This window comes from Armigeres subalbatus, chromosome 3 (assembly GCF_024139115.2).
Source record: "Armigeres subalbatus isolate Guangzhou_Male chromosome 3, GZ_Asu_2, whole genome shotgun sequence".
NCBI classification, from domain to species: domain Eukaryota; kingdom Metazoa; phylum Arthropoda; class Insecta; order Diptera; family Culicidae; genus Armigeres; species Armigeres subalbatus.
The window spans coordinates 157,111,944-157,128,721 of NC_085141.1; the positions used below are offsets into that span (position 1 = coordinate 157,111,944).

General features: G+C 37.8%; 1 protein-coding gene across 4 annotated transcripts in view; it reads left to right on the forward strand.

The window, feature by feature from the left end:
* LOC134220288 (proline dehydrogenase 1, mitochondrial) overlaps window positions 1–16,778 on the forward strand; it is a 95,505-nt gene that overhangs the window by 43,890 nt on the left and 34,837 nt on the right. Inside the window, exons 2-5 of one of the 4 annotated variants that reach the window (XM_062699301.1) lie at window positions 169–290; window positions 11,445–11,531; window positions 11,886–12,035; window positions 12,270–12,457. In XM_062699301.1, coding sequence (XP_062555285.1) covers window positions 169–290; window positions 11,445–11,531; window positions 11,886–12,035; window positions 12,270–12,457 — 547 coding nt within the window. The remainder of the gene's footprint in view (window positions 1–168; window positions 291–11,444; window positions 11,532–11,885; window positions 12,036–12,269; window positions 12,458–16,778) is intronic. The other 3 variants (XM_062699302.1, XM_062699304.1, XM_062699305.1) reach the window with 3 other exon arrangements.

Genomic DNA, 16,778 nt, shown 5'->3' on the forward strand with positions numbered 1-16,778 from the left:
TTAAGATAGTATTACTCATATCGGTTTTTGTTTCTTTTTTGCTTCTTTTTCTTTTCTTTTTATTTCCTATTTCTTTCCATTGGTTCGGGGTATATTTGTGTGCCAACATGATCATCTCTATCTGTAACCTCTGTGGCATCATCTACCGCGGGGATGCAAAACGTGCAGCTCATGAAGCTCACAAAGGCCATTGTCGGAGAAAAAATGTTCACCGAGCTGATGAAGTCGACTTTCTACGGACACTTTGTCGCCGGAGAGGACAGATTCCGGATCGTGCCAACGCTTGAGAGGTTTCTATCCGAAGAAAGGATAGACCGCTTTAACCAGCGGCGCTATCCTTCTGTTTCTGGTGTCTTGCGATGAGATAAAAGCATTGTTTTCCCCTCTCGAATGTGTCTATCTCACTCTGTGTTTTGCGTTCAGTGTACAAAAAGAAGTCATTTTATTTTCGATTCGCCATCTGGAGAATGATTTGATTGTGACATTTAGTCATTTTTTATTGTATCGATGTTTTCCTGATATTCGTTTTCTCGGCCCTTTCAATACGAACAAAAATTATTAGTAACTTTTGAATTTGTCTGTTGAATGCAATTCGAAATCATATTCAACAATCTTTGAATACATCGATACATTGCTACAATACTGAATCTAGTAAATATTTCAATTCCTATTTAACTATATGGCGTTTATGAAAGACTAATACTTCATTTGATATATTCTGAGAGTGTTCACCTTGCATGCGAACTTCATTGGCCCTGCTTATAATGCCATGATTAATCATCCATTACCCTGTTAATAACCTGCAAATTTTGAGTTCATAATTTTGTTCTATATTCAACTAAAAAGTAACAATGAAAGTCGTAATAGCACTGGGAGTTTAATGATTATCAACGGTTGCTTATAAAAATGTAAGCTTTGTATCGTCATCGAATAGGTTTTGCAGCTAAATTGAGTTCAATGCGCAATATTATTTCGAAACAATGTTTTAAAATGCCCATACTTGCACTTTAAGTGGTATTGATTATTTCTTTGTGCATTTCAGCTTAACATTGCTTACTCACTAAATTATATCTCCAAAATTGCTTCAAAATGCTTTTGAGTAGTCACACCACCCAAAAAAACGTGGAAAGAGTGTGACTCATTGTTTCAGGTACTTATCCTCAATTTGCTTGCAACATTGCATTAGACGCAGAATCCTGTCGCGTTGTTTCCTATTGAAAATTGGCCACATTGGACTAAGGGTTCGGAAGTTATGGCCAAAAAACCATTTTTTACAAAAAAATCAATTAAAAAATTTGTCACTTATTTTTTGGCACTTATCCTTAACCGATTTGCTCGCAACAATTCGACGCAGAATCCTGTCCCATTGTTTCATATTGAAAATTGGCCAGATCAGACCATGGGCTCGGAAGTTATGGACAAAATACATTTTTTCATTTGCACGATAAAGGCACCATCACCGCTAGGTGGATTAATCAGGGTTTTTATCTATATCATTGATTTTATCACACTGTATCAACCATCATTACCGAGCGTGGAAATCTTTTTTAGACCAAGTCACTTTTTAGCGTAGTCACTATCACTAAATTGAGTAAAATTCAGGGTGTTGTTGGGAACATAGAAGTAGAATGAAAAAAAAAATGTGAAGCTTAACTGCCTACGAGCGATCGCATATTTGTAACAGTAGACAAAAGTAGGTATGAGAGAAATGGAACAATAATGTTTGAGATACGCATGAGTATGGAAATATAAATGATTTTCTAAAAAATGACAAATAACATAAAAACATTTCCAGCTGAATTCTTCGGTAGCAACATGTACATTACTTGGAGTTTGAGTACAAAATAATTGTGTACATTTGTATTCGATACGCAAGGCATACAAGCGACAAAATTCTTCAATGTTACTGTAATGCGGTCACTTTGCCTAATGTTGCAAAAAGGTTGAATTTTTTCAAGTTTTTCAAAACAAATCTTCTGATTTCTTCTGGCCAACTAAAAGAACCAACAATTTGGAGACGATTCATTAGCTTAACTCAAAATCGAAAAAAGGAAGTGCTACAAATATGCGATTATGAGCAGTTTATGTACCCGTTCAATGATATTTTGCTCAGATAAGTCTAGGAATAGACGAATTTCGCGCCAACTCGACCAGCGGTTGGCAGCACCATCTAAGAATCGAATGAAACTTGGAGGGCATAGAGATATGGTATTTCTAAGCCACTGTGCATACTTAGTTTTTCAAAAATTGTCAAGAGTCACATTTGATGAAGGCCTAAATTTTTTTCATGATTTTTTAAAAATCGATGTAACTCTAAAATGACAAGACTTACAAATTCCTGAAATTCCCAGAAGTTTTATGAAAAAATATTCAAAAAATAAAAAAAACGATTTCTACACTGAAAAAAAAAGTAGTTTTAAAAATTAAAATAGATATTGCAAAAAAAAACTCATCTCAGAAATTTTTCTATAGTTGGTTTTTGTTTAATTATCTAACTTTTCTGGGAATAATTTTCTTGTGCCATATTTGAGGAAAAAAAGTTTTCCTAACAAAACTTATTTCATGTCCATATTGAGTGAAAATTTATCAGCGTGTTTTATGCCTACAGCGCCAATTATAGGTTTAGCAGCATATCATCAACCAACGACACATTTTGGACGTATAAAAATTTGTTTAGGAAGCAATTTAGCATAATCCAACATTAATGTGGACCAACATTTGAAAAGGGCGTATATTTTCCGAGATTTCTTATATCAATGTTACACACAAATGAACAGATTTACAAAATTGTGATGTTTGATGGACTATTGTTAATTTGTCTAAAGTGTAAAATCTGAAACATAAAAGAGCGTTTCGTTCACTGAGATAATCAATGGATGTAAAGATTAAAATTGGTTTAGCAAAAAAAAAATGGATGTCGATTTTTTTATCAGATAAACATTTTGATTCCAAACGATGAAGCTAAATGGATAAACGCACATTCAAAAACACACATTCACAAATACGCATTCCTTCACTTTGCTGGTGCGTATATCCCAGCGAATTTATTTTTTCAATAATTGATGCCGATACACCTTTCAGTTTTCTGAAGCGAGTGCAATTTGGATTTCCAATATTTGCACAACATTTTTGGAATTTATTGGCATTATTGATTTAACCATTTTGAATTTTAAACGTAATGAAACTTCACAACTGATATATTCTCACTGACAACAGTCTTTTCATAGCAAAACTTTTCAAACTGTATAGTTTAGATACAGGTACTAATGGGTAGTCATAAGCAATGAATAAACAAGACTTTTTCAAATTATGCACCGGTTATTTAATTCTTCAAAACAGACGCTGAGAATAAGAATGACTGGGTACAATTGAATATATTCAATAATAATAAATATATTTTTGTAAACCCAATTGTTTTTAAGTTACATCGATACAAAAAATCAAAGAAAATATAAACACTTTTAAATTGTTGGACCACATTAATGTTAGATAATGCTAAATTGCTTCCCAAACAAATTTTTATACATCCAAAATGTGTCGTTGGTTGATGATATGCTGCTGAACCTGTAATTGGCGCTGTAGGCATAAACCACACACTTAAATCATTTCACAGATTTCGGTGAATTTTGCTTCAATTCACCGAAATCTCAACAGCAGAACTGTTCGGTAATTATTTCACCAAATTTTCGGCGATTTTTCCTTTGTTCAACTGTCAAAACCACCGAAAATCTGTAAAGTTATTCACCGAACAGTTCTGCTGTTGAGATTTCGGTGAAATTTCACAGAAATCTGCGATTTATTTTAAGTGTGCACGATGATAATTTTTCACTCAATATGGACATTTGGTTTTTGTTAGAAAAACTTTTTTCCTTAAATATGTCACAGGAACAAGTTAGATAATTAAAATACCTATCTGCAGAAAAAAAGGTTTTTTTGTAATACAGTGTTGACCCGATTTTGTCACTCCCTGATTTTGTCTACCCCCCATTTTGTCTACCCCCGATTTTATCACGTCCCGATTTTGTCACGTTTTCGACCCGATTTTGTCACCCCAAAATTTTTTGTCATTCATTAAACGGGCTTGGTGGTCATATGGCTACCGCTTCTGCCTCATACGCAGGAGGTCGTGGGTTCAATCCCAGGCCCGTTCCATTTCTCCTACTTTGTATATTTCATATATTTCTCATGTTCTAGCAATCGCTAGAACTGGAAAATTGGCTTTCATACCGTTTCCATCTTCTATCCTTATACCTACAACTTGATTAGTTCGAGCAGGTAACTGTTAGAATTCGAAATGAGCATAAAAGCTCGTTTCGGCATCCAATTAGAATACATCTCCCTTTCATTACTATCACATTGGCAACCCGTTAACCAAGACGAACCTCTGCCATAGAACCTTACCCCCAGATTCCAATGAAATTCCGCAGGAACTCGTGGCGAGTGCAGAGGTGTTCTCGGCTTGCAGTGGGCGAGTGACTGTGCATCATCAATTCCTTCCCATCCCCGATGACCGTGAGGACGTGGCCAGCGCCGTTATCGACCATCCAAAATACTAGAACTTTCGGACTGTGCACATTCCCAAGTAACATTTTGAGTTTTATCATACTCTATTAGCAGTTTTGAAGAGCAAATTTTGAAGACTAGCAATAAAACTAAGATCTACATGACAACCTCTTGAAGACCACTACAAGATTATGTTATGACCAAGTGGACCACTCTTGAGAACGTCTTCAAAGCAAGCTCGAGGTTGTTAATAAAGCTGCCATAAAACCGCTGTCAAAAAAGGGAATTTCCCTTTTGTTATTAAACTGGGGAAAAAGGAAAATCGTAGGAATGGAAGAATTAAAAAAAAACAACATTCAATGGAAGGATAAAAAACAACATTGATGGATATGGATTTAAAATAATATTGAATTATCAGAAATTGGATGCCCCAGAACTCGTTCGCGTGCATACAATTTTGGTGCGCCTTCGAATTTCTGGTGAAACCAGGTAAGAAAAGCAGTTTATTTAAATGCGCCGTCGCAATATCGTGATTTACGGAAATTAAATTTGAGTAAACCATTAATCAATATACTGTTTTTTTTTCACTTGTGGCATTTCGATTCGCACCGAAAAATTTCTCGCGCTCCGAGATTTGTAAATCATTCTGAAATGCAGCGGTTGTTGCAGATTTTTGCCGATATGAAATCAATTCTATACTACCATCATGGCTGCTACTACACCGTGGGTAGTTGTGATGGTCAAAATACAGTTTTGCGTATCTTTCAAGTATAATAAGTACTTGCTAGAAATTGCTTATTAATTCATTGTACAAGGAAAATGAATGCAATAAAAGTACTGTGGGAAGATATTCAATTTTCATTTTCGCCATTCCTCGTGCTGAATAGCGTCTGAATTATTTTTAATGTAAACGATGTTCAAGCCATCAAGCTACAAATTCAAAAGTGTTCAGGTTATAAGCGATCAAGTTACCGAGGTCCACAATAATTGCAATTGAAGTTATGCTTCCAACAGCGGCAGTAGAACATCTCAAATATTGGTTATCGCACCATTTGTTGCGTGTTCGTATTTATACTATCTTGATTTAACGGAAATAAAATGACATATTCGGTGAGTTTACTCGATTTTCATTATCTATTCCATTCTCAGGAGTGGGATTTGACCTATGGATTTTATTGTCAATAAACAACAAAATTTCAAATATGCGAATGCTAAATTTTCAAAGTTTACGTATTCATTGTGGGGGAATAGCGCCTAGATTTCATCTCATGGCTCCGATGTTCATCTCATCAAAAACAAAGCAATGGAAAGGTATTTGATTTGCTTCTTATTTTTGTGATTTTTTTCAGAAGTGAGCACGCATGTTTCCAGAAGCGACGAAATTGGTGCCGTATTTCTTTGTTTCCCGATGAGATGAAAATATGTTCAGTGAGAGGGAAATCGGGACATTTCCCCTATTTATTGTTTTCTTTGTTTAAGTTTTCGAGAAACTTGTAGCAGAAACATTATGATAAAAACTTTTGTTTTTGGCCATTCGGTTGGCCATAGTGCATGAAGTTCAACATAAACATTATGTTCTTGTATGATCCCATTATAAACCTATAAAAAACCACTAAGTTTTATGGAGGTTATGCGTAAGACAAGTCTATGACCAAAATATCCGGTTTTATTACAGTTTTCAGAATTGGTTTTATTAGAGTCCTCAAGATAATCATCAGCCCACTCATAAGTTTATGAAGCTTTTGACATTTGTGGTTTTATTAGACGTTTTATTATGGTTTTGGAGATAGCTATAAGTCTTCAAACAAAGCTAATCTTGCAGCATTGAACAAAGCAGCGATAAAACCGTCAAAAAACTTAAATAAATCCATGAAGCCTTGAAATTGTTACTTGGGATTGAGGTTGGAGAGCAAATCCCATGCTTCCATCCATTGGTTCCCTGTGCAATTGCGATTGTTCGGTTGATCACGGAGTAGCAACTACGAAATGCACGGTCATCATGCTCATGCCAAAATTTTTGCCATTCATTTTATTTTCGTAAATAATACCAAAAACAGCATTTATTTTCATGAAATAACTTTCACCGACTGTAGCTTATTACGAAAGACTTCTGAGTACCTGGGAAATATTCTATAAGCAATTTTAACAAGAAATAACGGGTACCGTTTACGCATTTGGCCTTTCCAAGGCATAAAATGATTCATATTTGTGAAATGAATTTAAAAAAATGAAAATATTTTTTTTCCAATTTTGTCACATACCCTGTTTTATCACCCCAAAATTCACCAGGGGGTGATAAAATCGGGATATTACTGAAACTTGGCCGGTCCTCTAACTCGATATTCTTATTAGCTTTTAAACAGTGATTTCTCGCTTAACTTTTCAAAAGGACCTATGTAACATTTTTTTCATGAATTAATTTGAATAGCGCAATCAACAGAACAACATGACAGGTTTCGATTGATGTACTCAAATTAATTCATGAAAAAATGTTACTTAGGACCTTTTGAAAAGCTAAGCGAGATTTGCTGCGGGGCTACATTTAACTGTCACCGAATTTGTATATTGTGAAACACGAAGGTGAGCCCAAGGAGAGACCTCCTTAGGTCTCCAATTTAAAAATTAGAGTTAACTAGAATTTCTGGATGAACACTGTAAAGGACAACGGAGGTCCCCCGTAGCTTAGTAGGAAAAGCACTGTCCTAGTAGGAAAAGCACTTGTGGTCGTGAGTTCAAACCCCACCGAAAAAAGTGGTTACTCGCAATATATATGTAAATGTTTCTTCCACATGTTGCGCATCAGCATAAATCGAGTTTTTAAAGATGGTAATTAATTTCCAATCCGGGTGGACAATAACCGGAAAATATGGAATTAATTTTGATTGAACAAATGAATTTTATTCATGTCTGTAATTATGTTATTATGACGCAGGATACTTTCAACAGTTGAAAGAATATAATACTCGTGGTGCGATTATTTTTATCCCTGGTGAGCAAACAGCCGGAATAGTTTTCAAACGAATATCTATTATAGAGGTAATCTCTAAATCAAAGAGTTAATAGATAATGGAATAAGTAGCTTTAGAACATATATTCTGATATATGATATCCATATTTTGTGTTATCATTTATCTAAAAAATGCGATGCAATAAGTTGGACTCAGAAGCGGCGGATAAAAGCGCGAAATTATCTGTATCAATATGCCGAAAGGAAATCAGTAGAGCACATAAATTAACATTTTATGTTCAAACATATCTGCTTGAACCAGATAATACCGGAAAACTTGAACATGTGTCGGAATAGTTTATTTCGAAATCCCACGAAAAAAAGAACTCATCTGCTCGATCCAGATGAGACTGGACAACTGCAACTTCTGTCGGCATAGTTTATTTTGGAATCCAGTAAAAATTAATCCATTTCCATTCCTGAGATTGGTCCTTGTAGGTGATGCGAACAGATAAAAAAAATTGCGACGCAAAATTGAATGAGATTGAGGGTGAGTTTTCAATTTATTGTTTGGATATTTGGCGATATACCTTATGCTTTCGACGCCAGTTCATAGAAAGTCCTATTTGTTAGAAAATGACGAAATATGCATGTAGCAAAAACAAACAAGACAGTAAGAGAATCGCAAAAAAATGATTCAGTTGTAATTGTTCTAATGTATGTATTTGTTCCTTTGACAAAATTGTGAAAGCCCTCGGCCATGGCCGACAATTTTTCAATAAGAAACAATGTATTGCAAGTTGTAACGAGCATAACGTTAAAAACAAGTGTCATACACACATGCGTTACCCCAAATCGTCAGGAAATCGCTTCTCGATACACCTTAGTTTCTCTTGATTAGGCAGTTATTGGTACATACCCCCTACTATACTGAATCGTTCTCGATTTTGATGCTGCGATTTTAGCATTTCTAGTTAAATGACATCTGATGACATCTTCTTCTTCAATGGCTCTACATTCCAACTCGAACTTGGCCTTAGTGTTCTCTTAACATTTCCACAGTTTAGTGATGAGCCTATGTCATTTATAAAAAAAAGATCACTCTTATAAAGTAATTCAAAAATCCACAGTTATTAATTAAAAGCTTTTCTCTGCCCGCAAAATTACCTGAATATGTATCTTGGGAGTAAGTACAATGGATACACTATACCCAAAAGAGCCCCTGAATGTCTCCCTCCCTAAAAAATCCTAGACCGGACTTAGAATCGAACTCGCTATCTACGCATTCCTACCCTTTTGCACACAAGGCTAACTGGAAATCCCAACTGATGACATTTTTGCACTTATTGCATCATACACAATTGAATCATTTGTTTGAGAAACTGCATATATCCAGTATTCACAATTTCGAGAAAACAACAAAAAACTGTTTTTGAACAAATTGGCACCGATTCTTTCGATTTAACGGGCTTGGTGGTCATATGGCTACCGCTTCTGCCTCATACGCAGGAGGTCGTAGCTTCAATCCCAGGCCCGTTCCATTCCTCCTACTTTGTATCTTTTCATATATTTCTCAATGTTCTAGCAATCGCTAGAACTGGAAATGGGCTTTTTCATACTGTTTCCATCTTCTATCCCTATACCTACAACTTGATTAGTTCTAACAGGTAACTGTTAGAATTCGAAACGAGCAAAAAAAAAAGCCTCGTTTCGGCATCCAATTAAAATATACCACCATTCCCTTTCATTACTATCACATTGGCAACCCGTTAACCAAGACGAACCTCTGCCATAAAAACCTAACCCCCAGATTCCAATAAAACTCCGCAGGAACTCGTGGCGAGTGCAGAGGTGTTTCTCGGCTTGCAGTAGACGAGTGACTGCATCATCAATTCCTTCCCATCCCCCGATGACCGTGAGGACGTGGCCAGCGCCCGTTATCGACCATCCAAAAATACTAGAGCTCCAGACTGTGCACATTGAGGGTGGATAGCAAATCCCATGCTTCCATCCCTTGGTTCCCTGTGCAATTGCGATTGTTCTGGTCGATTACGGAGTAGCAACTACGAATTGCACGGTCATCATGCTCATGCTCAATTGGCAACGAACCTTTCGATTTCTTCGATACAAATCAATAGTTTTTGGCAAATCTCAACACCCTGGGGCACTTCCAGTGCACAAACTGTAAGCAGTACTCCATATTTGCTCTCCAAAGTGGGTAGTTTCTCAAACAAACTAGAAAAGATTTCATACATTCCTGAACAAAAATTTTTTTTTCGTTTTTTTTTTTGCCAGAATACGTATTTTTGGAAGAGGATTCAGAATATGTATATAAAAATCTTATTTTGGCCAAAAATTTTACATATGCAGTTTCTCAAACAAACGGTTCAATTGCTATATTTATTTTCTATCATTATTTTATTCGAAGGGGTAAGGAAGAGATTTACCCGTTTCAAATACGGGAACGGTTCGCCACTTCATCTCATAGCTCCTATTTCCATCCCATCAAAAACAAAGCAATGGAAAGGAATTTGGTTTGTTTATTATTTTTGTGATTTTTTTCAGCAGTGAGCACGCATGTTTACAAAAAGAAGCGACGAATTTGGTGCCGTATTTCTTTGTTTAGCGATGAGATGGATATATGTACAGTGAGATGGAGATCGGAACAGTTCCCCTACCTCGAAATTGTCTTCCGTCCGAGCAACGAAATAAGTACTAATCAGTTTTAAAATAGGTTCTATGAAGACACAAACACATACATAGTTCTGTTTATCGTGACCAGAGACCTAATGCAATGGCTTGCTACATTGACTTAATGCAATCTGTGCATGGGCCTCAGCCTAAAGGATCGAATGGAATTTGTGCAAGATTGTCATTAAATCATGCATTCTCTGGTTGGGTGTATGATGGTCGTACACTCCGTGGTTTTCGGCGCAAAATCGAATGTAAAGTCATATTCCAGGTCGCTCGTTCTATGGGCCGTCAATCGCCAGCACACCGGCCGGACGCACAACTGCTTCGATTGCACACAGCCAGCGAGTGCGAGGCCAACACCGGCGCCGACGTCCTTTTCAAGGTGCTCTGCTAAACATTTTTGTACACTTGGTACAACTCGTGGTTCATACGTCTGCGGGATAACCATTTTCCACCACTCCCCCAAGTATTGAACGCAGTATTTTCCGCTCAAGCACTCCCAGAAAGTGACGGGAAACGTCATTTCGATGTCATGGGACTAATGTGTTTTTTTTTTCATATAAACATGGAGCCCTTCAAGAATCCTAAAACTTTTTTTCTATTAATATATTACTCTAAATCTTAAATTGGCGGTGTGGCAGCCGAATTAGTGTGAAATGCCATTGATGTCTTGACATTCCGTGACATTTTGTTTAATTTCGTTCTCATGCCTCACACTTTGTATTTAGATCAATGATGTGTTTGACAAAGTTCAAGGATCCTTTAAGCATTACATGCCAATCAAAAAATCCGAACTGTAAATAACTTTTTAAAAAAGTTATTAGCAAAATTTTTAATTTATCAGACAAAACTTGGGAAAAAATGATAACAAAGAAAGTGTATAAATTTTCAATGCATTTTTTTAATGTTTATTATTTTTCCATATAATTTTTTGAAATTATTGAATAAATAATTTCTTTCTTAAAGTGCGTGAAATTAGGGTACTTCACGGTATAAAAGCAAATATTTTTGAAGCATTGCTACCTGGTCAATAATTTGAAATGAGGAAAAAAATATCGCGCATGCTTCACATTCATATTTAAGAGTTCGATGACGATACAATGCCACAAACAAATATTAAAAGTGTTCAATATTTCATACTATGTTTTGCCCACTTTATATATTTTTCTTAAAAATTACTTTCAACCTCATTCGGTAAACTGTCCTAATCACGTCTTTTACATGTTCTTTTATATTTTGTCGAAACTCACGCTGCTCTTCTTCACATCTATCCGAAACTATCCTATCAACAATGGTTCAGACTGCGGTCGTTCGGCGTTAAACCCATCCTAGATTACTCAGTAGAGGAGGATCTGTCCCAAGAGGAAGCCGAGAAGCGCGAAGTGGAGTAAGTACAATTCGTTATGGTATAATTTAGAAAATAATTTCTTATTTGTATGTTTGACCAAGGTAGTTAGCTAATATATGAACGTCCAGGAGAAATCTCTCTAGAGAGAATTTCACATAGTATAGATCTTCAATGTCTTTTTTTGTAAAAATAACTAACATTCGAGATAATTCGTACATCTCTTAACCGCTTAGCATTAAACATGTTAATTCAGAACAGGGTAAAGTAGACTTACAAACAAAGCGCCAACGAGTGTTGTTGGAATCGGTAGCCCTTTAACATTGCACGGATACTGACCAAGCCGAACATCCGGAGTTAAACAAAAATGTTCCGTTGACAACGTCATTCTTTCAGAAATTTGAGAGTTCAGCTAATGAAGTCAATCGCAAGCTTGAACTTTCCCGTGCATCGTCCTCGGATTTGCAGCGAAAACCATTTGGGTAATCCTTCGACTATGCTTCTAAGTGTTAATCCCGAACAAGCGACGGCGATACACGTTCGCAGGTAGGTTTTGGGATCCGTTTCGGTCCGTTCTCTACAGGTGTCTCATGACAATTAAAATTTGGCGTCGAGTACTCTAGTCGCCGGAGGAGATTATTCCACTCTTTGTCGTGGCTAAGATTCCAACAAATTCAATTAGGAAGATTTTGCTTTGATGCTTTTTGTAAGGCATAAATAGACTATGTTATTAAATGCAAAAGACACACCTTCCTCATGGTACTTTCTTCTTTTTCACAGAGCTTCTGTATCGTCTACCGGGACGAACCTATCTGGAGAGGCCACATCCCTTCCCCAGTACAGCGTAGACAAAACATTTGCCGATCGGCGCTACAAAGTACAAAGTGCACGTACCTACTTCTACCTTAATGAAGCGACCTGCGAGCGCAACATGGAGACCTTCCTGGAATGTCTGGACGCCGTGAAAGGTCAGTATGGCTGGGTTTTCATTCATTACAACCGTTGTTCGTACTCGTGCTAGACATGAACTAAAAATACAATTTTTGTACCCGAGCAGAACCACATTAACGCAGCTGACTGCCAAAAAATGTGGAGCATTTGCATCGAATACCCGTTCAAATGGCAATTTGATATACACCCCTGTGAGGGAGCTGTTCTAATGTCTAAAATTTGCGCAGCCATATCCCGTTTTGGCATCGCGACAATAACGTTTTCGGTCGCTCACTTTGGCTCACATGTCCATTGCACTCACTCTGATACTGTTCTCTCTCGGCAGCACTGTCTCGCGCCGGTATGATGAACTCCGACGAGGAAAAATGAAGAATTATATAACACAATCACGTTTCTAACTTAATTTGCTAACGACTGCAAAAAACATGCCCGTTAGGGTAGGCCCTGTGACATGAGTCGCGATACAATGCTAAAAGGCAGCAAAGAAAAGTTCATAATGAAACAAATTTTATATACAAACGTTTCAAAGCTATTTGTATAATAAGACGGACTAATAATACATGATCACCATGTTCTACCAGATGTCGCACAGACTGAATACTTAAACACCTAGTCTAGCATTAGATAGCGAACCAGGACATTTACGTAACACCCAGTAGGGAATTTTCCGCTTTACGCGATTTCTTTTAATAAATTGAGACAGGGACACCGTCTGAACATGAGACGAGACTAGCATGAGACAACGGACATGACACATAACAGCCAATGAATGGACCAGTGGAGAATTTTTCGATCACGAAAAGTTTCCTCCTTACCGGGGCGGGAATTGAACCCACACTCCATAGCACATGCATCTAGACGATTGACGTCACTAACCGCACGGCCACGAAGCCACATTTCTCTTTATATGGGCGGGTTTGATTCGCAGTTTTTGCTACAATCGCAAACTGATAAAACCATTAGGTAAACAGGGTAATATGTAGTGTTTTGTTATTAATATTTCATCATTTGAAAGAAGGAAGACTTCACTTTTAAAGAAATAACTAAATAATAACTAAGAAACAACAGTAAATTCTTTTAATTTTCTAGAAATTTATTAAGTAAATTAAATCGACTTCTATAAAAAACATTCTTCATGCCTGCCGTATCCTAACGGAACTATCAATTCTATACTTTCGCCTCTAATGCTATCATGAACATGTACGTCCAAGTTTGGAAGATGATATTAGCATTTCCATATCATTAGAAATTTATATTTTCGGGGAAATGTTAGTTGTTTTGTTATTTGTGCTATTTTCGAGAAAATGTCATTTTCGGGGAAATGTCATTTTCAGGAAAATGTTATTTTCGGGAAGACATCATTTGAGGGAAAGGGTCCTTTACGTTTAAATGATATACTTAATCGAGGTTTTGTTATTTGTGGGGAACTTGGGCAATTGGGTTTCGGAGAATTGTACTTTCTCAAAAAATAAACCTCGAATGAACTAAAGAATGGGAAATTAAAATTATGTCTAACGTCCATTACGCCTGGCGTTTTTATACTTGACATACTTTCGCATTGTGGTGAGGCACTGGCTAGAGCGCTGCACTGGGTCATTACCAAGATTTGGGAGGAGGAAGTTTTGCCGCAGGAGTGGATGGAAGGTGTCGTGTGTCCCATCTACAAAAAGGGCGATAAGCTGGATTGTAGCAACTACCGCGCAATCACATTGCTGAACGCCGCCTACAAGGTACTCTCCCAAATTTTATGCCGTCGACTAGCACCAACTGCAAGGGAGTTCGTGGGGCAGTACCAGGCGGGTTTTATGGGCGAACGCTCCACCACGGACCAGGTGTTCGCCATTCGCCAAGTACTGCAGAAATGCCGCGAATACAACGTGCCCACACATCATCTATTCATCGACTTCAAAGCCGCATATGATACAATCGATCGGGACCAGCTATGGCAGCTAATGCACGAACACGGTTTTCCGGATAAACTGACACGGTTGATCGAAGCGACGATGGGTCGGGAAATGTGCGTAGTTCGAAACCCGCAGAGCGTTACGGCAAGGTGATGGTCTTTCGTGTCTGCTATTCAACATCGGTTTGGAAGGGGTAATACGAAGAGCAGGGATTAACACGAGTGGTACAATTTTCAATAAGTCCGTCCAGCTATTTGGTTTCGCCGACGACATAGATATTATGGCACGTAACTTTGAGAAGATGGAGGAAGCCTACATCAGACTGAAGAGGGAAGCTAAGCGGATCGGACTAGTCATCAACACGTTGAAGACGAAGTACATGATAGGCAGAGGTTCAAGAGAAGACAATGTGAGCCACCCACCGCGAGTTTGCATCGGTGGTGACGAAATCGAGGTGGTAGAAGAATTTGTGTACTTGGGCTCACTGGTGACTGCCGAAAATGACACCAGCAGAGAAATTCGGAGACGCATAGTGGCTGGAAATCGTACGTACTTTGGACTCCGCAAGACGCTCCGATCGAATAGAGTTCGCCGCCGTACCAAACTGACAATCTACAAAACGCTAATTAGACCGGTAGTCCTCTACGGACACGAGACCTGGACGATGCTCGTGGAGGACCAACGCGCACTTGGAGTTTTCGAAAGGAAAGTGCTGCGTACCATCTATGGGGTGCAGATGGCGGACGGTACGTGGAGGAGGCGAATGAACCACGAATTGCATCAGCTGTTGGGAGAACCATCCATCGTTCACACCGCGAAAATCGGACGACTGCGATGGGCCGGGCACGTAGCCAGAATGTCGGACAGTAACCCGGTGAAAATGATTCTCGACAACGATCCGACGGGCACAAGAAGGCGAGGTGCGCAGCGGGCAAGGTGGATCGATCAGGTGGAAGATGACTTGCGGACCCTCCGTAGACTGCGTGGTTGGCGACGTGTAGCCATGGACCGAGCCGAATGGAGAAGACTCTATATACCGCACAGGCCACTTCGGCCTTAGTCTGATTAAATAAATAATAATACATTCGCATAACCTCCCACTTTGGACCACCTATAATAGTCGTCCAAGTCGTCCTGAAGTGTGACAATCCATACAAAATTTTTGGATGCTTCATACAAAAAGTGTGACATAGGGGGGAGAGGGGTTGAAAATGGCCAATTTTTGCGTTACGTTATTAATGAATTTTCCCTTATGACCAGATCAGCTGTTCTTGCACAGAGAACCAAAAGAAGTTTGCTTGGGACAAGCACTCATCTTCAATGTAGGAAAGGAGGTGGAAATGATGATGCAATCACTCGCTCACTACAAGCCGAATATGCCTCTGCACTTGCTACGAGTTCATACCGAATTTAATAGAATTTTTGGGTTAGGTTCGAGAAGCAGAGGTTCGTCTTGGTTAACGAGCTGCCAAATGTGATAGATAGGAGAAAGCAACTGAAGGAATTTCTAATTGGATGTAGGAAACGAGCTTTTTTATAGTTTATTTTAAATTATAGCAGCTACTGCTGGAGTAGTCAAGTTGAAGATATAGGATAGAAATGGAAACGGTATGGAAAGTCCATTTCCAGTTCTAGCGATTGCTAGAGCATGAGAAATATAGGAAAAGATACAAAGTAGAATAATGGAACAGACCTAGGATTAAACCCACGATCTGCGTATAAGGCAGAAGCAGTAACCATATGACTACCAATCCCGTTTACAATGAGCATATCTTAAGCTTGAGATGTTAAACAGAGTGTAATAACCAAAAACTTGAAAAGTTTTGTTCATGGTTGTTTCGTAACCGTTTGTCTTGCGTCCTTTCGTCTAAACAATGTTCATAAAACTGATTTTATTTTCTGTCTAATAAGGCACAGAGTACTGCGATTTTTCGCCCAAAAATAATAAAGTTTATCTCCATCGAGACCATACAAATAATTAGTATAGCCACTGAGAGCATGTTCAAGCAAGCACATTGTAGATGATGTTATGGAGATGCTTCAAATATTATTATTTTTTGCATTTGCATAATATCTGATCGTATTCTCTACATCCTTTCCCTTCTGTACTCTTTTGATAATTTGCTGAAAAACAATTCAGTTTTATTCTGTTTCAAACTTGTCCAAAAGCATTTCGCCTTAAAGTATACAATTATCTAAGTATTTCGAAAACATACAAAACAAACAAATGCATACACTTCTTATGCAATATCCAATTGTTCCTTAAGCAATATTTAATTTATATTAAATTTGAGCTAATAAAAACCCAAAACAATAGTCTTAAGGAAATTCAATCCAAAATAAAACTCAATCCAAACCCAATCTGAATCGAATTAAATCTATTCAAAGTTCAAATCAAACCAAATTAAATATATGCATTTCAAATCCAATCCAA